We start from the raw sequence: 23,528 nt of genomic DNA on the forward strand, positions 1-23,528 counted from the left end.
CCGTGCTTGAGTATAGGCGTCTGTTCAGTCCTCTAGTCGAATTCTGATGTCTTTATTTATGATCCTGTATTTCGTTTCCACTGCAGACACCTCTTCTGGTCCTGGATTCGGTAAGGACTCCAGCAATAGAACATTTTTCTGGTCATAAATGTGCACAAAATCATCTTTGGCCTTATCAGCTGGGTTACACAAATTGTAAAGCGAATACTGAACATAAATGTACACACTGAAATATTACTCTTTCAGTGGCTCGCTTCTGCGGAATGCTGCCAAGTGGCTAGTCAGCTATTCACAAAGCAACCACTCATATCCTCGGTGAACGATGACACGCCACAAGATATCTCAATTGTGTGAGATTATCCACACAAACACATTGTGCTTCGCTTAGACTATACGTAGCGTTCTGTGCTGTTCTTGGGTGACATCCTTTTTCTGAGGTCCTGACTCTGTACTGAAGCAGCCTACTGAAAAGGAATTGATTGTGTGGCTGATCCGAAATTGATCTCTTGTGTGTAATTTCCCATGCATTCGTGCTGCAGGTAACTGTGCCTTCGAGGATGGCATGTGTGGCTGGTACAGCTCCCCTGAAACGCCGCACATCTGGCAGTCTAACTCCGGAGCCACCGCCACAAGTGGGACAGGCCCGTCGTTTGACGTGACCTTCAAAAGTATGATTCTAACAGTGCTGTGTATATGTGCGTGTGTCTGTCTGTCTGTCTGTCCGTCCGTCCGTCCGTCCGTCCGTCCGTCCATCCGTCCTTCCGTTTGTCTGTCTGTCTTCGTGTGTGCATGTGTGCATGCATGAGTATGTGTGCATGTGAGTGAATGTGTTTGTGTGATTGTGTTTGTGGGTTAGAGTTGGTTGTGTGTTGTAGCTCCATGCATGTGTTAGTATGGTAGTTACAGTACTGTAGTCTTGCATGTGTTAGTATGGTAGCTACAGTACTGTAGTCTCCATGCATGTGTTAGTATGGTAGCTACAGTACTGTAGTCTTGCCTATTCCATTGTACTACACCATGTATACTGTTCAGCGCGGCGTGGTCTGGCAGTCATGTCCGCTGGTGCAATATTTTTTTTAAAGCTGGGATATGATACAAAGTTCTTCCATCACCACCACCACCACCACAATGAACCACGGCCACCACGACCACTGCCACCACCACCACGGCCGTCGCCGCCTCCACCACCACCACCAACAACAACAACTCAGTGTCCAGGACAATACACTAGCGTACCACCTCCCCCGCCAGTGGCCCGTGCAATGTACAACAATGTACAACATAGCTTTCTCTGATTTCTGTTCACATGATCTTCCCATCTCTCTCTCTCCCTCTCAGATACCAGTGGGCACTACATGTACTTTGAAACTAGCTTCATCCCATCGCAAGCGCAAGCAATACTGCAGAGTCCCGTCATGCCTGGTGATGACCCCAGCTTTTGTCAGATGACATTCCACTATCACATGTTTGGTTCTAACATTGGTGAGCTGAGCGCTCAAGTGCAGCAAGGCGATGGAGGTACGTAACACAAGTGCTGAATTCGTATGTCAGAAATCTGATCATAATGCAATGAGCTATACCCGTGATATCAATATTCTACTGTCAGTGGTTGCATTTATCACCACTTTGGTAAAAAAAAACCATTTAGGCTACCCTTTTGTCACGGGCCCCGTTATTTGCTTTACCGATGAGGATATGCTTGGCACTACTTTGCGATGTGAACACAGCATACATAGTCTGCTCTCTTGCAGACAACACTGCATGACTTATGGCATGTATGTAACTTGTGGCGGGTGCATGACCTTTGGCGAATGCCTGATTTATGGCGAGTGCATGATTTATGGCGAGTGTGTGACGTATGGCGAGTGCGTGACATATGGCGAGTGCATGACTTCTGACGAGTGTGTGACTTATGGCGATTGCATGACTTTTGGTGAGTGCGTGACTTATGGCAAGTGTGCATCTTACGGATACTGTACGCATGTTCACGAGTAGATGACCATCCAGATTGCCAAAGTGTGTGGCTTTTTGAGAGTATATGTTTCAAAGTGTGCAACGTATCTAGTGTTGTCGATTCTAATACATTTTGCTCACACTATTGTTAGTTGTTGCTTGTTTACTCGACCTTAAGTATTGCTATAGTAACTTTGTGCATGTGCAACATGTTCTGAATCCCTGTCAGACTGGGTAGTAGCATGGTGGTCCCTACGTGACCGAGGAGATCGGTGGTTCAAGCAGAGCATCGACATCAACAGCACGCTGCCGTACAGTGTACGGCTGGTGGCCACCCGTGGCAGCGGATTCCGCGGTGACATCTCGGTGGATGATGTCTGGTTTTCGCCTTGCACTGGCTTCGATGGTAAGTGGCGCAGATCACCGACGCACACATTGATCTTGACTTGAGCAATGGAAAACACAGCGAAGCCAAGAGGGTGGATGCATGGATATATAGCTTTAAACCTGTGTAAAGAGGAAATGACAGATTCGATGACATGCACTTAATCATAAGTATGCCTTAAAGGGGACAAATCATGGTGATCTAGCCGAACAAGGGGCTATCTGGTGTTTTTGAGCAGTGTGGACAATGTAACAGCAGATCTCTGCTGTTGGTTTTTCTTCCCATTACGACCGACCAGGTGGCGTTATTTGTCAAGGTCCAGCATGCCAGAATTATGATTTCTGTACAACACTGTCCTTTTTTCCTGTCAATGATGCAGGTCCTTGTATGTTTGAAGACAGTGCCTGCGGTTGGAACAGTACTGGAGATGGAATCGGGTGGCAGAGGACGACGGGAAGTGTAGATCACACTCGTTTAAGTAAGCCCTTCACGACATATAGCCAGCAATGTAGGCCTGAGCAGCGTTATTGGCTGTGTAACCAGTTTCCACATCACATGTCCACCATGTTTTGTGTTCGTACTTGTACGTACTGCTGTGAATTATTCACTTTCAGTTGTATCTTATTCAGGATATTTTGTATGTGTCCTATACACACTCATAACCGGACATACAACGCTTTGTCGTATATATAGCTGCGGTGCCCACGGTAGATTAAGAGAGAGAAGGAGATAGATAGATAGAGATAGATAGATAGATAGAGAGAGAGAGAGAGAGAGAGAGAGAGAGAGTTGCAGCCGTGGTGTATGGACAGTGCACAGTATGAAGCTAAACCAAAATATGCCCTCGTCTGTTTTCTTCGGCTTCAGATCGATATGGCCACTTCATGGTAGCAGATTTCAAGGACACTGACGGCACAATTGTAAACAACTATTCGTCATACTTGACAAGCGTGCAGCTACCAGAGGACAAGCGTCATTGCCAACTCCTGTTTGCCTACTCGATATCTGGCAATGTCAAGCTGCAGGTCTATGGCACTTTCCAGTCTGGAGAGAGATTGTTGGGAGAGCTCGTGTCAGCCGTAGATGACTGGGACCGGTTCCTCTACACCGGAATCAGCATCAACGAAACTCAAGCACCATTCTCGGTTGCGTTCCGCGCAGTGATCGATAAGGATGCTGAGTACTTGTCCAACTCTACTTCGAAGCCGAAGCCCACGGCTGGCAGGAGCGGTGTGTACTTTGCCGACAGCATGGGCAAGACTGATAAAGGAAACGGGAAATTCTCGGACACAAATGCCAAAATTGACGATGTCAACTTCCGCGATTGCCTCGAGTGTAAGCTCAATGTATATAATATATATTTCAAGTTCCTGTATAATGATGTGAGTTGGGCTACTCAGCCAGTTAGACTAACTGAGGACTGCATCCGAAAATGCATCTTGCCTTTGAGATACATTGCATCAATTCTGTTTCCAGCGTCTGTCTTGCCAACAAAGGCATCGGGATCACAATTAAGTTTTAGAAATTGTATTTCACATTACGACATGCTTGCATGATGACCCGCCATGAACATGAAATACCGATATAATACTTATTATTATTAGGATCTAAGTCCTATTTTGATATTGCTGTTGCTCTGTTTTGTTGTTTTTTTGGGTTTTTTGGTATTGATTTATTTGAATTCGGTATCTCAACAGTGCAATGTACAACTTATGAAGATCCGAATGACATAGATACATAAACATAAAAGTGGAGTAGGTGCTACAGCTGATCATTTTATCGCAGGTTGTGGGACTAAACTTTAACCAGGGGTGTTAAGAAGTCGTCAGTTCCGGGACAAACAGCTACTTGTGTGTTGATTGTATTACTTTGGTGAATACATACGAGTTAGAGTGTTTTCTTTTACCTGTGCATATCTTTGACTTGGCGCATCCGTGTACTCCTATGCCTTTGTGATGCCTTCCTGCCTCTGTGTGTGTGTGTGTGTGTGTGTGTGTGTGTGTGTATGTGTGTGTGTGTGTGTGTGTGTGTGTGTGTGTGTGTGTGTGTGTGTGTGCATGTGTGGGTGTACACGCCTGCATGTATGCTTCTCCAGTACCCGACAATAGTGTAAACTACTGCAGCCTGTACACGTACGAGCAGCTGCAGGAACTGTTCTCGGTCGGCACGCGTGTTATCCGTGGACGAGACTGGGAGTGGGCATACCAGGACGACTTCTCACCGGGCACGGTCATCTCGGAGGTTGGCTCAGATGAGCGTGGACCTGGCTGGCTGGCAGTGCAGTGGCAGAGTGGTCTGACCGGCAACTATCGCATGGGTCGTGGTGGAAAATGCGACTTGGAGCTGCTGGCACCTGTAGAAGCCTGCCAGGATCTTGCTGGCATCGACGGGCAAGTCGGATCATGCTCGCCCAACGCACAGTGCCACCCATCCACTGAGAGCGGTGCACCGTATAATTGTAAATGCAATGATGGTTATACGGGTGATGGTTATGACTGTCTGCCTCTGCCACCCATGGATCTACCAACCAACATAGGAACCTGTGGGTTTGATGACGGTTGGTGCGGCTGGCGTCCCGAACCGATGCGTCCAGGTGCCTGGTTCATGCATTCCGGTTCAACCGCCTCTAAGAAGACTGGTCCCAACCATGCCAGCTCCTTCAGCAATGTCTCCGGATCGTACATCTACTACGAGGCGTCGGGCTGGGAGGACCGCCATAAGGCTGCAGTTATCTCGCCATACCTGCCCGGGAACAATTCAGATTACTGTCAGGTGAGCATGGGACAGCGAGTACATACATATACATCAAGTCATTACTGCCCAGCAATTTCCGCATTTGTTGGTTTAGCCGACAGCAGGAGAGCATTATGTTGGAAAGGCATTGGGCCAGTTACCTCTAGTGTTTGCATATGCTGGGAACTGGCTGGGATATTCTCCTGGCTTAATAACTGGCTAATCGTCAAGCTTCTCTTACAACAGCATGCCAGCAAGTGGAAGAGCTCACTTTCAGCTACCGTGTGGAAACTGGTGACATGTCTAGTTTGTCATTCAGCAGAAATTATGCACATGGATGTTGATTACAAGATTACTAGTACTGGTTGCTTGATAAACTCATTTTACTATGGTGTTGGTTTGACATGAATTGAACCTCCATCATCCAACAGAGCCACGCTGGAATCGTTGTGTAGGGTGTTGAGCAATGAAAGTCTGATCCCAAACTACTCATACACATTGCCCAAGTACATGTTGGCAATGCAGGTCTGATCCCAATCTACTCATACGCATTGCCCAAGTACATGTTGGCAGTGCAGGTCTGATCCCAATCTACTCATACACATTGCCCAAGTACATGTTGGCAATGCAGGTCTGATCCCAATCTACTCATACACATTGCCCAAGTACATGTTGGCAATGCAGGTCTGATCCCAATCTACTCATACACATTGCCCAAGTACATGTTGGCAATGCCCCGATGCGCTTGTTTACTTGCCAGTCAAGGGTCTGCATTGTGTTGTTTCGATTGGTTGGCATGACAATGCAGGTCGAGTTCTTTTACCACATGAGCGGACAGGACATTGGCGACCTGCAGCTGCAACTTATCACGGGCCAGGGAACTGAAGAGAAGACCACCACTATATGGTCAAGAGCGTACTCCTTTGGCGATCGGTGGCATTCACATGCCGTGATGCTCGACCAGAAGGAGACCTTCCGCATCCAGTTCCTGGTCCGACGTGGCAGATCCTATCGATCGGACATTGGCATCGATGACGTCAGGTTCTTGGACTGCGCTCCGGTCACTGCAGGTCTGTATGCGTATGATGCGCTTTGTTCTTGCGTGCCTTGGTCTCTATTCCATGTTGCTCTACGGTGCATGCGATGATAGCACAATGGCACCCGCATGTGGGAGAGCGGCTTCAATGCTCCAGGCTCTTCACAATCAAAATCCTCAAAAGCTCTTCCGCTAGTTTTCACTGCCGCTTCCTCCAAAACATGCAATCTTTCAATTCTGTTCTTTTCAGGTAACTGTGATTTTGAAGAAGGTCTGTGTGGTTGGAACAACTCTACGTACAAGGGCCCTGAGGACAATCTCTGGACAGCGAGAAGTGGCATCATGGCATCTCGGTCTGGAGATCCCAAACCACACACGGATCATACCATAGGCAGTAAGAGAGAAGAACTTATAGTCTACTGTCTCTGACATCTCTGACATTATCAATGAAAGAGACGATCACTGTATGCAAACCGTTCTCTACTGTACAACCGGGAGTTTTCGGTGGTGTAATAATTTCGGTATTTCCCAAAACCAATGGTTCGGTAACGTGAAAATTTCGGTAAACCAGTTTCCAGATCCAAGCATACATTATGCTCACACTGTGTGTCATGCCACTCTTGAATTTTAGGTCGCACTGTGTGTCATGCCACTCTTGAATTTTAGGTCGCATTTTATTTTAGGTAAAATGTTTCTGTACCGAAGTTACCGAAAATATATCTCCACCGAAAATGTCCGGTTTTACAGTATATTATGGATGTAATTGGCTGGTGTGTGTTCACGTGCCAGTGTGTGTGTGTCTGTGTGTGCCTGTGTGTATTCATTGATGGCGTGTGTCTGTGTGCCTGTGTGTCTGTGTGTGTGTGCATGCTGATGGGACTGTGAGAAAAGCATGAGGTGACTGGATAATACTATCATGTCGTATAATCTTTTTTCAAATCTACTTGTCCGCTAAGTTAACTCCAGTGCAGCTACTTGTAATAATCCTCTAAACAAATACTAATGGCAGTTCCCAGCAGGACACCAGAGTTCTACTTTTGACATTCTCGCATAGAGAGTTGATCTGTGTTTCCACTATCAATACAAGTATGATACATCTTCTGCACTCTCCCTACATACGTGTTTGCTGTGCTCCAATGCAGGCTTACAGGGCGGCTTCATCCGTGCCAAGGCACCAACGGGCCTCGGGGAGAAAGCCAAGCGCACCACTCTGAAAAGCCCAGACCTGGTCATGACGGAGCGGCACTGCCGCATCGACTTCTACTACTACTTCAGCCCCTCCACTGGGCCGCAGAACGCCGAGCTGATGGTGTCGGTGGACCAGATCTTCCCTGATAGAGTGAACGTAGTCGAGTACACGGTACGAAACATGGCCAGGGCCACGGGTGCCTGGCGGCATGCCGATGTACAGATGGAGATGATACCCCTGGACAGCACGTTTTCAGTCACGTTTGACGTGAGGTTTGCGAGCAACGAGACGGACACCGTTGTGGCGGTGGACGACTTCAGCTTCCGCGGCTGCAGCAACGGTAACACGACTGTGTGTAATTGATATACTTTTTACAATAATTGAACTGTTGTTGCCAATGATGGTTGCGAGAGCATGAAACTCTGAGTAGCTACTAACTAACCTTGATTACCCTTGCTGTTCTGTGTAGAAATAACTATGCATGTGTATGTATACATTGCTGGTGAATGATATGATTAAATTTTCTTTCTAAGCCCACTTACCCTTGAATCCAGCCATCAGTGCCTTCGAGTATCTACAATTATTGTAGATGCTATTCGTTAGCTGCACTTGAATAGATTTTCCAGTCCTATCTTTGCTGTATATCTGAGTGATGATGATGTATATCTGAGTGGTGGTGCTGTATATCTGAGTGATGATCGAATCCGTGTGTTGTTTCTTCTCCGTTCCCTGCAGAAAAGTTCGACATTAACTACACTGCGCAGCCACTGGAAGAATTGAAATGTCTCTTTTCCAAAGGCTCGCGCGTGGTAAGGATTGCTGGTCAAGTCGAAGCATAGCGTCATGTGTGAAGAGAGTGGGCCGCCGCTGCTATGCTGATCTGTATTGCCTTTGTACCTATGTGTGTTTCCCGTCAGGTGCGTGGTGATGACTGGCGGTGGGGTGTGCAGGATGGCTACGCGCCGGGAACTATAGTCGAAGGTCTGCACAATGACACGAAACACACATGGGTGTCCGTGCGCTGGGACAACGCATACGAAAATCTCTACCGGGTTGGAAGCAAAGGTTCGCATGACCTTGCCATAATAGGTGAGTTTGAGTTTTGAGATTTCTGACTCTCTCAAGATGACTGCCTGGTTAAAAAGATATTGCTTGACTCAGCCGAGTGTTGTATTTGTGCTGCTTTTCTGTCCGCCATGGCATGGTATGCTTTGCCTGTGTGTGTGTGTGTGTGTGTGTGTGTGTGTGTGTGTGTGTGTGTGTGTGTGTGTGTGTATACACGCGCGTGCGTGGGCAAATGTGCATACGTGTGTGTGTGTGTGTTTATCAGTATCACACAAGTAATGTGACTGAGTTGGTGTAAGATGCGCATGCATGTGCAGAGGTTGCTCAAACCTGTTTGCTGTTTTTTGTGTGCGTATACAGAAATGGATCGATGCAAGCAATGTGATCCGTGTCCGTCAACTAGTGTGTGCACTTCAAACCGCTACAATTACAAGTGTACATGTCCAAGTGGTTACTATGGAGATGGCGCGGATTGCTTCGGTGAGTTGTCTGAGTTGTTGGCTGACGCGTCGATCCGGAAATGTGTTCAGTAACATTCTGGGATTTCAGGTAGCTAGATACCAAGTTACAAACTGGTCTTCTGAGCATCCTTCTGCGCAGGTCATGAGTGGAAAAATATTCAGACCAACAATGTATTACTGCGCTACCTTTTAGAAATACATAACTTTCTGAACTACAGTGTAATTATGGCAATGGTTCTAGAATGCGCGTGAGCATGTGAGAATGCCCCACCGTGTATAATCTGTTCATTACCTGCAGGCCGAGCATGCTCACGGAGTGCTCAATACCTGGAAATTGAGCCTGCTCACACAGTGCTTAATACCTACAAGTCGAGGTTGATCACTTCTCAGGCTCCCATCTTTCTACTGTGGCACTGCCCATGCATGCATACAATATCCTCATGCATATAATATGCTCATGCATACAATATGCTCATGCATACAATATGCTCATGCCTACAATATGCTCATGCATACAATACGTGATTTACGTATGGCTATGTAATTTTTCCAGTGGAGGGAGAAAAGGCAGGCTGTTCATTCGACACTGATCTCTGCATGTGGAAGAGCGGGAACGGAGCCACCCTGGACTGGAAGTTCCACAAGGAACTCAAAGACGCTGACAAGAAAGACATGGCAAGACGCCGTCGACACGTATCCGAGCAGCTAAGCCTACTACCCGAAGTGGGGGCCTGTAAGTGGAGACGTCATCATTGTTTGCAAGACGTGACATACAACGGCATTCACAGAGTGTACACACTTACAGACCTGTATGTTTGACATAGTACTCAAGTACTAGTAGCGTGCTCCACTGTCCAAAGAGTGCTCAATACCCATATAGGGCAGAGCCTTGTACACGAGAGAGAGAGAGAGAGAGAGAGAGAGAGAGAGAGAGAGATTCTCTCTCTTGTGTTTAACATAGCATATGATTAGACTGCGTTCCTCCTTTCACACTCTCAAGTATCCCAATGAGGCTGACATGTCTTTATTGTGAGGCTAGAATTATCCCAAGAATCCCAATGAGGCTGACATGTCTCTATTGTGAGGCTAGAATTATCCCAAGAATCCCAATGAGGCTGATATGTCTCTATTGTGAGGCTAGAATTATCCCAAGAATCCCAATGAGGCTGATATGTCTCTATTGTGAGGCTAGAATTATCCCAAGAATCCCAATGAGGCTGACATGTCTCTATTGTGAGGCTAGAATTATCCCAAGAATCCCAATGAGGCTGACATGTCTCTATTGTGAGGCTAGAATTATCCCAAGAATCCCAATGAGGCTGATATGTCTCTATTGTGAGGCTAGAATTATCCACACTGAGCCATCCTAAAGTGTGCTGTGCCATTCCCCGTTTCAATTTCCTGAACGTTCATGTCAATGTGAGGCGTCCCCAGAACTGTACAGTGTGCATGTGTTATGGCGGGAAATCCCCGCCCCGTCCCCCCCCCCCCCCTCAGGCCAGGAATTCATTCTGGGAATTGTCAGAGCAGCACCCAGTAATCTATCATGTGTGACTACTACACCATCACTGCTATACAGCTATTACACAGTGTTGTCCATTGTACTGTTTGTACATGTGTCACCGTATGCAGCTGGTACTGGAGGCTATGTGTACAGTGAAGCATCACACAAAGTGAATCCTGCTGACAACCTGGCTATCCTGGAGAGCGTTACCCTCAACCCTGATGCTGGACTGTGTGAGGTGAGGCGCCGACACAGCTGTGTTGTGTTGGGGTAGTGTAGTGTAGTGAACCAGCAGTACACACTGGCGTGTAGTTACTGCACGCAGCATGCACGTTGCAGCTAACAGAGTGGGTGCGCATGTACACACACATACACACACACACACATACACACACACACACACACATACACACGCACACCTTGGACCTTGGACGCGCTGCCATATTCTGGCTATGCGGACCCCACGGGGGGGGGGGGGGGTTTGTGCACGCGCACATGTTGTCCAGGCGTCAGGGGCCCAGCCTCCCTGCCCATCCGACCCGCCACACACAACAACGAAACTGAACTGAGAGTTCTACATAATTTCTTGACAAGACGGAGACGGACAGACCAGAAGACCGGACACGACGAGGTAAACTGAAAACTGAAGAAAAAGACTAACATTATGGCAGCATATAAGCATGCGCACAAACAAAACATAACGCATGACAATGACGTAACCGTTACTTGGATCATGTACAAACTATACATGCAACCAAACCCAGTCAAATACGAGTCAAAGCAAAACGCAAAACAAACCAAAATAAACGAAAGGACCACAACAAAATGAGCCTTGAAAAGTCTTTCTACCGATACACAACAGGGGGGTTGAGCAGGTTCGGAACAGTAGGGGCGATAACGGGATAGGTCATGTGATCTACTGAATCGCCGACCGCAATTGCAAACGAGGCAGGAGGAGCTACGGTGTGTGTTGGTAGCCCTGGGCGAGCCACGGCTGCACTTGTGACGCTTCATGCCTTGGCGCGATAGCGCACTGTGGTTGCAGCGGGCGCAGTGGAAGCTGCAGCGTTCGCAGGACACGCACACGCGCACACACACATACACACACACAGATACACACTTTGCACAAAGCTATTTCCGTTTGATGGTATGGATGCCCACAAGCTATACATAGCAATCAAATCATTGTGGCCGTGCATGTATTGGTGTATTTGTATACAGGTAATTGCTAGAAATTACACACCAGCTAACTGCTGCATGTATGTTCCAATTCAACTATTGTTGCTTGTTGGCAGGTGCAATACTCATTGCTGATGTTCGGCTCTGAAAAGGCAGTCTTTGAGCTGCGCGCAGTGAATGCTGCCGGGGAAACGATCTCCATTCGGTATCTCACGGAGCCACTGGGCAGCAATTGGGTGTCAATGATGGACGAATTGCCACACGACGGCCTGTTCACGCTGGAGTTCCGCGCAATGCCCGGCGTCAACGGATCGGGAGTGTTTGCTATCGACGACATCCAGATGGGAGCCTGTCAGCCACAGTCCTGTCGCTCCACTGCGCTGCCAGCGAGTGGTAGGTCTTTTCTTTTAAAAACAACTCCTTTTTGAAGTGTGAAAAGGCGATGTGGAGGCAATAGTTATAACAAAGCAATAAATAGACCAATGTGCGGGCTGATATCATACAGGAAGCCTCTTGAAGTGTATGAAAAGGCGATGTGGAGGTAATGATGATAACAAAGCACTGAATAGCAAACTGTGCACGCTCATCACACAGGAAGCAGAGTTCGGGTGCAGATCGCCCAAGTGTATATCACCTAGCCGATTATTTTCCCATCTCTCATTTAGGCATGAGATTCCGTTGATAGTTGTGACAAGAGAACTTTCTCGAGCACAATCCTGCTTGCGATGTTTGCAGTTTGGCTCTTTCTTGCATTCCTTCTAAATTCTTTGTTGGAGCTTAGCTCAGTGGTGCCGGTTGGGTTTCTAGCTTTGCCGTTGTTGATCAAGCCCTATCAGCACTCCGCTTCAGTAAACCAAATTACAATTGATGGTGTTGCAACATTCACTTTGTGTGCCTATGCAGGTTTGTTTGACATCCGGCTCACCGGCGGCAGTATTGACAGTGAAGGTCGCCTCGAGGTGCGCGACGGCCTGAAGAGCGCCTGGGGTGGCGTGTGCGACCATCGCTTTGACAACGCTGCGGGTGACGTGGTGTGCAATCAACTGGGCTATGCCGGTGCGTTCCGCATCACGAAGGGTGCAGAAACTCAGCTGAACTTCTTCGGCGGCTCCGAGACCGCGTCCTACCCGATCTTCTGGCTCAACCATGTCCGCTGTAAGGTGGACAGGGTGAAGGCAATTGGACTCGACGCTAAGCTGTCGGATTGTGACGCATGTCAGTGGGGCTCTTCAGTGGACACATGTGGACGCGGCGAATACGTGGGATTGCTCTGTAATGGTAGGTTTTAACTCTCACTTACACTCTCACATTAGTGACATTACCGGAATCTTCACACACAGGGTCTAGATGATCCATCGCAGTGGTGTCAGCAGATTACTAAGGCTAGTATGGTCAGCCATTGGATGTTCCTTTGACCAATTTGTCTGAGTTCTAGCTTCACGAATGTTTGCATTTAAGAGCAAAACGGATACTACGGCATGCCATTCACCCATGAGGTGACTAGAGCAAGGTGTGTTACTATTATTGCGAGTACTGTATTGAGCAAAGCATGTACGATGCCCTGCATCATGCTCACTGTACATGCTTCCATCAACGTCCTATTTGTTGTGCAGTTGATGGTCAGTGGGGCAATTGGTCAGACTGGAGTGAATGTGTGGCAAGCTGCGAGAGCAAGTCATTGGAAGGTAGCAGCACTCGCCAGCGCTACTGCAACATGCCGCTACGCAAGAACGATGGTAGCCGCTGTGCCGGCGCGGACACGGAAACAAAAACCTGCACGGCCAAGGCCTGCACAAATGTACCTGGTAAGCCTTCTTTCGCATTAGCCACGTTGGAATAGAGTAGATGACTCCCATTCACATGATGGATACAATGCAGAGCCAATGAAGTACATACACATGTACCTGGTAAGCCGCATTATTAGCTACACTGGCATAGAGTACATCAGTAGATACCGGTATGTCTCATTTCACAACTCATTGGATCTGGTCTTGCATACAGATAGGCACATTTGCCCGCCCTATGGATAGACCAAATAGTTGTGAAAGTAAGCATAGTCCATGAAGTAGTTGCCCACTGCAGATCGACCTAGGATTTCAGATGGGATGGGTGTCGAAATTGGCTACGCTGTGTCACCGCTTTACGTACCTGACAAAGTATGCATTTGTATTGCAATTCAAGACTTCAAGGGGCAATGGTAGACCGAGCTGTGAAAATTCATCTGGCTGCCCACAGCATGAATGGAGCCTTGCTAAACAATACGTCCACTTCCAAAGCAAACAGACGAAGGTGTGTCTGCATAGAAACATGCTATGCATGCAGCCAACCTCCAATCAGTCTAACGCTATTCTATGACAAATTTTATGTGCGACGCCGTTTCTAAGAAATGGTGTGTTACCGTTTCTAACAGTACTCCATTGTGATGTGTGTCTCTGTCGCAGGTACTACCAGGGCTACTTCAAAATCAAGTTAGTTCAATTTGTTCATTCTGTCTCTACATTGCATGCTTACTGCCAACAGCAAAGCAATGCTAGCTAGGCATCATTACAATATCCACTATTTGAAAATAGACATATTATTTGACATCCTTTCATGGATGTGCTGACCATGATTGAGAAACAGAAGGTATACCAGCTTCAAGTCCTGCTTAGCAGCGGATGGGTTTTCCAACTGCTGCGACCTACAGTTGATTGGGAACTCGTGGCCTGGCACAAGGCTATCTTGGATGCAGGGAATGGGATTTTTCCGCTCTTTGAACACTTTGGCCGGTGGGTCTGACCTGCAGTGCTCACCTCCCACCACTTTAGGAGCCGCATCTGTCTGTCGTCAGTCGGTAGAGCATGAGACTCTTAATCTCAGGGTCGTGGGTTCGAGCCCCACGTTGGGCGCCAATTGTCGTCGGTTTTTTTTATTCCTCGACGATAGCCCTTCCGATTACTCTCGATATCTCTTATATCACACGTACGCCACACTCATAGAACAGACTATTTTAGTCTTACTCCAAGGAGAGTCTCAAGAAGAAGGCCACAAACAACAAGAGTGCGTACAATAATATGCAGGCATGCGCAGCCTGCGCAGTCCACACACCGACCACGCGTACCCAGCACACACGTGCCAAAAGGGGCACATGCCCTCCAAACGGGCAGGGACAACATGTCCCTTGATCCATAAGGCTGTGGATTCCTACGAATTCGGAAAAGTCAGTCTAACTGAGTCACATGCAAGCAGTAAAATCTTTTTTTACAAAAGTGCTGTGCCCTCACCTCACATCATTCTTTCTTCTCATCAATTTCCAGCTTAGCAAATGCTGGTGAAAGAAGCGTCATACGTACTTTGTGATTAGACATGCATTTGTGTATTTGTGCATGTGTGTGTCTGCATGTGTATGTATGTGTGTGTGTCTGCATGTGTGTGTGTGTGTCTGCATGTGTGTGTGTGCTGCTGTTGTTGTCTACGCAGGCTCTAAAGTACTCTTGATCATCCTAGGCGTGATAGCCGTGGCTGCCGTGGTTCTCTTGGTCGTCATCATTGTCCTCATCAAGCGCAAGTGAGTACAGCGGACACAGTGTCACTGACACGTGTATCTTGAGATGTATGTATGTGTCCCTTCTCTTCCCTTGCCTTGCCTTGCCTTCTCTTGCCTTGCCTTGCCTTCACGTCCTACCTGTGTGATCCAGCGAACAGTGATTTTGGGCTATCATTCGTTAGTACATCATCTCGTGTCTTCCTACTGTTTCGTATACAGTGCATGGCAACGCACTGTTGCTGCCTTATTCTATCTGTTGTTAGTGTGAAGTAATACAAGTTATGAAGACTGCTCCGCTGTGTGTGACATTCATTCCACTTTCATTTGCTGTCACTAGCTCTAGCTCTATTTCCACTGGTGCCATTGTCTTGCCCTGTGTCTTTGCTGCTGCAGGAGAGCTGCTGCTAAGAAACCCCCATCTCCTGTGACTGGTGGCAGGGCTGGCATTGGCCGTGTTCCGGATGTGATATCGTTCCAGGGCCCGTTCTCTGCGGAGAATCCAGTCTATGAAGAGGAGGTATGTGTGAGGTCACAGTGTGAGGGAAGATGCCAAGGATCATAATATACCCTAGTAAAAACACAGTGTGAGGGAAGATGCCAAGGACCATACACCCTAGTAAAAACACAGTGTGAGGGAAGATGCCAAGGACCATAATATACCCTAGTAAAAACACAGTGTGAGGGAAGATGCCAAGGACCATATACCCTAGTAAAAACACAGTGTGAGGGAAGATGCCAAGGACCATATACCCTAGTAAAAACACAGTGTGAGGGAAGATGCCAAGGACCATATACCCTAGTAAAAACACAGTGTGAGGGAAGATGACAAGGACCATATACCCTAGTAAAAACACAGTGTGAGGGAAGATGCCCAGGACCATATACCCTAGTAAAAACACAGTGTGAGGGAAGATGCCAAGGACCATAATATACCCTAGTAAAAACACAGTGTGAGGGAAGATGCCAAGGACCATAATGTACCCTAGTAAAAACACAGTGTGAGGGAAGATGCCAAGGACCATATACCCTAGTAAAAACACAGTGTGAGGGAAGATGCCAAGGACCATATACCCTAGTAAAAACACAGTGTGAGGGAAGATGCCAAGGACCATAATATACCCTAGTAAAAACACAGTGTGAGGGAAGATGCCAAGGACCATAATATACCCTAGTAAAAACACAGTGTGAGGGAAGATGCCAAGGACCATAATATACCCTAGTAAAAACACAGTGTGAGGGAAGATGCCCAGGACCATAATATACCCTAGTAAAAACACAGTGTGAGGGAAGATGCCAAGGATAATATACCCTAGTAAAAACACAGTGTGAGGGAAGATGCCAAGGACCATAATATACCCTAGTAAAAACACAGTGTGAGGGAAGATGCCAAGGACCATAATATACCCTAGTAAAAACACAGTGTGAGGGAAGATGCCAAGGACCATATACCCTAGTAAAAACACAGTGTGAGGGAAGATGCCAAGGACCATATACCCTAGTAAAAACACAGTGTGAGGGAAGATGCCAAGGACCATAATACACCCTAGTAAAAACACAGTGTGAGGGAAGATGCCAAGGACCATAATATACCCTAGTAAAAACACAGTGTGAGGGAAGATGCCAAGGACCATATACCCTAGTAAAAACACAGTGTGAGGGAAGATGCCAAGGACCATAATATACCCTAGTAAAAACACAGTGTGAGGGAAGATGCCAAGGACCATATACCCTAGTAAAAACACAGTGTGAGGGAAGATGCCCAGGACCATATACCCTAGTAAAAACACAGTGTGAGGGAAGATGCCAAGGACCATAATATACCCTAGTAAAAACACAGTGTGAGGGAAGATGCCAAGGACCATAATATACCCTAGTAAAAACACAGTGTGAGGGAAGATGCCAAGGACCATAATATACCCTAGTAAAAACACAGTGTGAGGGAAGATGCCCAGGACCATAATATACCCTAGTAAAAACACAGTGTGAGGGAAGATACCAAGGATAATATACCCTAGTAAAAACACAGTGTGAGGGAAGATGCCAAGGACCATAATATACCCTAGTAAAAACACAGTGTGAGGGAAGATGCCAAGGACCATAATATACCCTAGTAAAAACACAGTGTGAGGGAAGATGCCAAGGACCATATACCCTAGTAAAAACACAGTGTGAGGGAAGATGCCAAGGACCATATACCCTAGTAAAAACACAGTGTGAGGGAAGATGCCAAGGACCATAATATACCCTAGTAAAAACACAGTGTGAGGGAAGATGCCAAGGACCATAATATACCCTAGTAAAAACACAGTGTGAGGGAAGATGCCAAGGACCATATACCCTAGTAAAAACACAGTGTGAGGGAAGATGCCAAGGACCATAATACCCTAGTAAAAACACAGTGTGAGGGAAGATGCCAAGGACCATATACCCTAGTAAAAACACAGTGTGGGGGAAGATGCCAAGGACCATATACCCTAGTAAAAACACAGTGTGAGGGAAGATGCCAAGGACCATATACCCTAGTAAAAACACAGTGTGAGGGAAGATGCCCAGGACCATATACCCTAGTAAAAACACAGTGTGAGGGAAGATGCCCAGGACCATATACCCTAGTAAAAACACAGTGTGAGGGAAGATGCCCAGGACCATATCAGTGGCGTGCACCGAGTCTTGAAAGGGGGGTTTCTAGAGTTGGTAATTTTTTTCTGGAGACCCATTGTATAAGCATGTATTTGTGCACATGCGCATGCGCATCCCCCGAACATCCCGTCGGAGATAACGGCGAGGGCTAGGGAGAAGACTAGGGGGGGGGGGAGACTCAAGACCAGGGGTGCAGGGCACCAATGAACACTGGTGCTGATGAGATGCGGGGCTCGTCCGACTGCTATCATCAGATCATGCCGGCACAAACGCGTCTGAGAGGGCACCAGGTACAGGGGTAGAAAGGACAGAAATAAGAGTAATGAGGAATGGAGGGAGGGTACGATGTTACTTGGAAATGTTGGTAGATCTACATTGTACATGTACATGTATAACCGGTAGCAGGAAAAAACGGGTTACCTTTTACATACCAGCACTTCAAAAAAAGTATTTGCAAAGACGGGGCAAATTTAAAATGTACTCATATACACTGTACATGTTTGTCATATTGAACCCCTAAAAGTTGTATAGGCCTAGCCGCCCAGGCTACATGAATTGTATGCACTACAGTCTATAAGTATAACACATCAAAACACTGCTTATTTCGACGTTTCTTTCTTTCTGTTCTTATGACGAAGTTTTCGGCATGTATTGGCAATGTTCCACATGAGTTCAATAAAGAGTTATGGACCTTGCTTCGATGGAAGCTCGCGGGAGAAAAGCGAAGCCCCGAGCCCTTGAGTCGCGGCCGGAGCTGCGCTTCGTTCTGAAGCAGCGCAAGTGGATCATGGACGCACATTTTTACGTCTTCCAGTCGACAACGTTTTTGACGAACATCTCTGCTGCGCACATGAGCGAGAACGAAAGGCTGTCATCTTGATTTGAGTCAACAGTTTGGAAGGAGATATCGTCAATCATATCCTTGAACTGACTTGCATCGCGCGTGCTTGACTCGAATTTCGAGACAAAACGGATTTCTTGAACGTCACCGCCAATCCAGGAGCGAACCAGAGCTAGAGATCGATCTCTCTGTGGCTACTCTCCACTGAAGAAAGAGAATATTGTATTTCGAACTGCATGCAAAGCAACTCTCTCTCACTTCGAAATAAGGACATACATGTAGTCACTGTACTGCAAACTGCCCGTCGATAGACGCGTATGCAGGATAACCAATCCAGTACGAGCGTAGGCACGCTTTTCCTTTGGCAAGATTGCCCGAAAAAAGGTGGTTTCCAGACACCAAAAAACTCATACGGTGCACGCGCCTGCATATACCCTAGTAAAAACACAGTGTGAGGGAAGATGCCAAGGACCATAATACCCTAGTAAAAACACAGTGTGAGGGAAGATGCCAAGGACCATATACCCTAGTAAAAACACAGTGTGAGGGAAGATGCCAAGGACCATATACCCTAGTAAAAACACAGTGTGAGGGAAGATGCCAAGGACCATATACCCTAGTAAAAACACAGTGTGAGGGAAGATGCCCAGGACCATATACCCTAGTAAAAACACAGTGTGAGGGAAGATGCCCAGGACCATATACCCTAGTAAAAACACAGTGTGAGGGAAGATGCCCAGGACCATATACCCTAGTAAAAACACAGTGTGAGGGAAGATGCCAAGGACCATATACCCTAGTAAAAACACAGTGTGAGGGAAGATGCCAAGGACCATAATATACCCTAGTAAAAACACAGTGTGAGGGAAGATGCCCAGGACCATATACCCTAGTAAAAACACAGTGTGAGGGAAGATGCCAAGGACCATATACCCTAGTAAAAACACAGTGTGAGGGAAGATGCCAAGGACCATATACCCTAGTAAAAACACAGTGTGAGGGAAGATGCCAAGGACCATAATATACCCTAGTAAAAACACAGTGTGAGGGAGGATGCCAAGGACCATATACCCTAGTAAAAACACAGTGTGAGGGAAGATGCCAAGGACCATATACCCTAGTAAAAACACAGTGTGAGGGAAGATGCCAAGGACCATATACCCTAGTAAAAACACAGTGTGAGGGAAGATGCCCAGGACCATATACCCTAGTAAAAACACAGTGTGAGGGAAGATGCCCAGGACCATATACCCTAGTAAAAACACAGTGTGAGGGAAGATGCCCAGGACCATATACCCTAGTAAAAACACAGTGTGAGGGAAGATGCCCAGGGCCATAATATACCCTAGTAAAAACACAGTGTGAGGGAAGATGCCAAGGACCATAATATACCCTAGTAAAAACACAGTGTGAGGGAAGATGCCAAGGACCATAATATACCCTAGTAAAAACACAGTGTGAGGGAAGATGCCAAGGACCATATACCCTAGTAAAAACACAGTGTGAGGGAAGATGCCAAGGACCATATACCCTAGTAAAAACACAGTGTGAGGGAAGATGCCAAGGACCATATACCCTAGTAAAAACACAGTGTGAGGGAAGATGACAAGGACCATATACCCTAGTAAAAACACAGTGTGAGGGAAGATGCCCAGGACCATATACCCTAGTAAAAACACAGTGTGAGGGAAGATGCCCAGGACCATATACCCTAGTAAAAACACAGTGTGAGGGAAGATGCCCAGGACCATATACCCTAGTAAAAACACAGTGTGAGGGAAGATGCCAAGGACCATAATATACCCTAGTAAAAACACAGTGTGAGGGAAGATGCCAAGGACCATATACCCTAGTAAAAACACAGTGTGAGGGAAGATGCCCAGGACCATATACCCTAGTAAAAACACAGTGTGAGGGAAGATGCCCAGGACCATACACCCTAGTAAAAACACAGTGTGAGGGAAGATGCCAAGGACCATAATATACCCTAGTAAAAACACAGTGTGAGGGAAGATGCCCAGGACCATATACCCTAGTAAAAACACAGTGTGAGGGAAGATGCCAAGGACCATATACCCTAGTAAAAACACAGTGTGAGGGAAGATGCCAAGGACCATATACCCTAGTAAAAACACAGTGTGAGGGAAGATGCCCAGGACCATATACCCTAGTAAAAACACAGTTTGCGGGAAGATGCCCAGGACCATATACCCTAGTAAAAACACAGTGTGAGGGAAGATGCCCAGGACCATATACCCTAGTAAAAACACAGTGTGAGGGAAGATGCCAAGGACCATATACCCTAGTAAAAACACAGTGTGAGGGAAGATGCCAAGGACCATATACCCTAGTAAAAACACAGTGTGAGGGAAGATGCCCAGGACCATATACCCTAGTAAAAACACAGTGTGAGGGAAGATGCCCAGGACCATATACCCTAGTAAAAACACAGTGTGAGGGAAGATGCCAAGGACCATAATATACCCTAGTAAAAACACAGTGTGAGGGAAGATGCCCAGGACCATATACCCTAGTAAAAACACAGTGTGAGGGAAGATGCCAAGGACCATATACCCTAGTAAAAACACAGTGTGAGGGAAGATGCCAAGGACCATATACCCTAGTAAAAACACAGTGTGAGGGAAGATGCCCAGGACCATATACCCTAGTAAAAACACAGTGTGAGGGAAGATGCCCAGGACCATATACCCTAGTAAAAACACAGTGTGAGGGAAGATGCCCAGGACCATATACCCTAGTAAAAACACAGTGTGAGGGAAGATGCCAAGGACCATATACCCTAGTAAAAACACAGTGTGAGGGAAGATGCCAAGGACCATATACCCTAGTAAAACACAGTGTGAGGGAAGATGCCAAGGACCATATACCCTAGTAAAAACACAGTGTGAGGGAAGATGCCCAGGACCATATACCCGAGTAAAAACACAGTGTGAGGGAAGATGCCAAGGACCATATACCCTAGTAAAAACACAGTGTGAGGGAAGATGCCCAGGACCATATACCCTAGTAAAAACACAGTGTGAGGGAAGATGCCAAGGACCATAATATACCCTAGTAAAAACACAGTGTGAGGGAAGATGCCAAGGACCATATACCCTAGTAAAAACACAGTGTGAGGGAAGATGCCAAGGACCATATACCCTAGTAAAAACACAGTGTGAGGGAAGATGCCAAGGACCATATACCCTAGTAAAAACACAGTGTGAGGGAAGATGCCAAGGACCATAATATACCCTAGTAAAAACACAGTGTGAGGGAAGATGCCAAGGACCATATACCCTAGTAAAAACACAGTGTGAGGGAAGATGCCAAGGACCATATACCCTAGTAAAAACACAGTGTGAGGGAAGATGCCAAGGACCATATACCCTAGTAAAAACACAGTGTGAGGGAAGATGCCCAGGACCATATACCCTAGTAGTAAAAACACAGTGTGAGGGAAGATGCCCAGGACCATATACCCTAGTAAAAACACAGTGTGAGGGAAGATGCCAAGGACCATAATATACCCTAGTAAAAACACAGTGTGAGGGAAGATGCCAAGGACCATATACCCTAGTAAAAACACAGTGTGAGGGAAGATGCCAAGGACCATATACCCTAGTAAAAACACAGTGTGAGGGAAGATGCCAAGGACCATATACCCTAGTAAAAACACAGTGTGAGGGAAGATGCCAAGGACCATATACCCTAGTAAAAACACAGTGTGAGGGAAGATGCCAAGGACCATAATATACCCTAGTAAAAACACAGTGTGAGGGAAGATGCCAAGGACCATATACCCTAGTAAAAACACAGTGTGAGGGAAGATGCCAAGGACCATATACCCTAGTAAAAACACAGTGTGAGGGAAGATGCCAAGGACCATATACCCTAGTAAAAACACAGTGTGAGGGAAGATGCCAAGGACCATATACCCTAGTAAAAACACAGTGTGAGGGAAGATGCCAAGGACCATATACCCTAGTAGTAAAAACACAGTGTGAGGGAAGATGCCAAGGACCATATACCCTAGTAAAAACACAGTGTGAGGGAAGATGCCCAGGACCATATACCCTAGTAAAAACACAGTGTGAGGGAAGATGCCAAGGACCATATACCCTAGTAGTAAAAACACGCTTCCAACCATGTACCTTACAGTACTGTCAGGTGCAGAAGAACGGAGCACCGAAGAACGACCAGGCTAGAATTTCACCAACCCCACACACCGATATATACGTGGTGACTCCACTGCACATAGACCACTGTACATAAAGATAAGAACGGCCTTGGCTACAAGGCTGACCCCCCCCCCCCCCCCCCCCCCGGCGTTCTTTGGCACCTGGCAGTGCTCTATTTGGTGGTGGGGAAAGAGCAGCAGTAAATATCCACACCATTGCGGAGTTTACCATGTGGGCCTCCTGTGGCCAGCCAACCGAAACCTTCTTACAAGATGGCTGTGGGTAGGGGTGCTGGGCTCATTCCTGATTTGTTCCCAATGTTAAGATGACTAGGTGATGAACTGTCTCATGGTCAAGTGTGTGTGTTCGTTTTGCTGTGTATGTACGGTAGATTGCTTGTCCTCACGAGAGTGTTGTGCTGATGTGTGTGTGTGTATGTTTGTGTGTGTGTGTGTGTCTGTCTGTCTGTCTGTCTGTCTGTCTGTCTGTCTATCTGTATGTCTGCCTGTTTCTGGGTGTGCATGTGTGTGTGTGCCTGACTGTCTGTGCATGTATGTGTGCACATTCATGAATGCATGTGTGCGTGTGTGTATGTGTCTGTGATGGCAAATAGGAGGATATGGATGCACAGCACACTCCACGCAACACTCCCGGCAGTCCTGCAATGGGCTCCATTATCCCAGAGGTAAGTAAACAACACACTTCAATCAATTGTTGCTCAATGGCTTTCGGCATTACCAACTACTTGATTTTTAGCTTTTATATGCTAACACACTAAAAGCCATGCACTTGCGCCTATATTAGTTCTAGAGACGCACGGTGAGGCAGTTCCTGA

General features: G+C 46.8%; 1 protein-coding gene across 1 annotated transcript in view; it reads left to right on the forward strand.

The window, feature by feature from the left end:
• The window catches only part of LOC135810037 (MAM and LDL-receptor class A domain-containing protein 1-like), a 58,557-nt gene that overhangs the window by 34,115 nt on the left and 914 nt on the right, over positions 1-23,528 (forward strand). The window contains exons 38-59 of the mRNA XM_065323504.1: positions 87-110; positions 540-668; positions 1,339-1,518; positions 2,183-2,359; positions 2,718-2,816; positions 3,206-3,673; positions 4,434-5,110; positions 5,880-6,141; positions 6,358-6,501; positions 7,250-7,636; positions 8,032-8,105; positions 8,214-8,385; positions 8,722-8,841; positions 9,376-9,555; positions 10,455-10,564; positions 11,622-11,898; positions 12,409-12,783; positions 13,119-13,310; positions 13,947-13,973; positions 14,965-15,052; positions 15,425-15,548; positions 23,307-23,378. Coding sequence (XP_065179576.1) covers positions 87-110; positions 540-668; positions 1,339-1,518; positions 2,183-2,359; positions 2,718-2,816; positions 3,206-3,673; positions 4,434-5,110; positions 5,880-6,141; positions 6,358-6,501; positions 7,250-7,636; positions 8,032-8,105; positions 8,214-8,385; positions 8,722-8,841; positions 9,376-9,555; positions 10,455-10,564; positions 11,622-11,898; positions 12,409-12,783; positions 13,119-13,310; positions 13,947-13,973; positions 14,965-15,052; positions 15,425-15,548; positions 23,307-23,378 — 4,358 coding nt within the window. The remainder of the gene's footprint in view (positions 1-86; positions 111-539; positions 669-1,338; positions 1,519-2,182; positions 2,360-2,717; positions 2,817-3,205; positions 3,674-4,433; positions 5,111-5,879; positions 6,142-6,357; positions 6,502-7,249; positions 7,637-8,031; positions 8,106-8,213; positions 8,386-8,721; positions 8,842-9,375; positions 9,556-10,454; positions 10,565-11,621; positions 11,899-12,408; positions 12,784-13,118; positions 13,311-13,946; positions 13,974-14,964; positions 15,053-15,424; positions 15,549-23,306; positions 23,379-23,528) is intronic.

This window comes from Sycon ciliatum, chromosome 2 (assembly GCF_964019385.1).
Source record: "Sycon ciliatum chromosome 2, ocSycCili1.1, whole genome shotgun sequence".
Classification (NCBI taxonomy): Eukaryota; Metazoa; Porifera; class Calcarea; order Leucosolenida; family Sycettidae; genus Sycon; species Sycon ciliatum.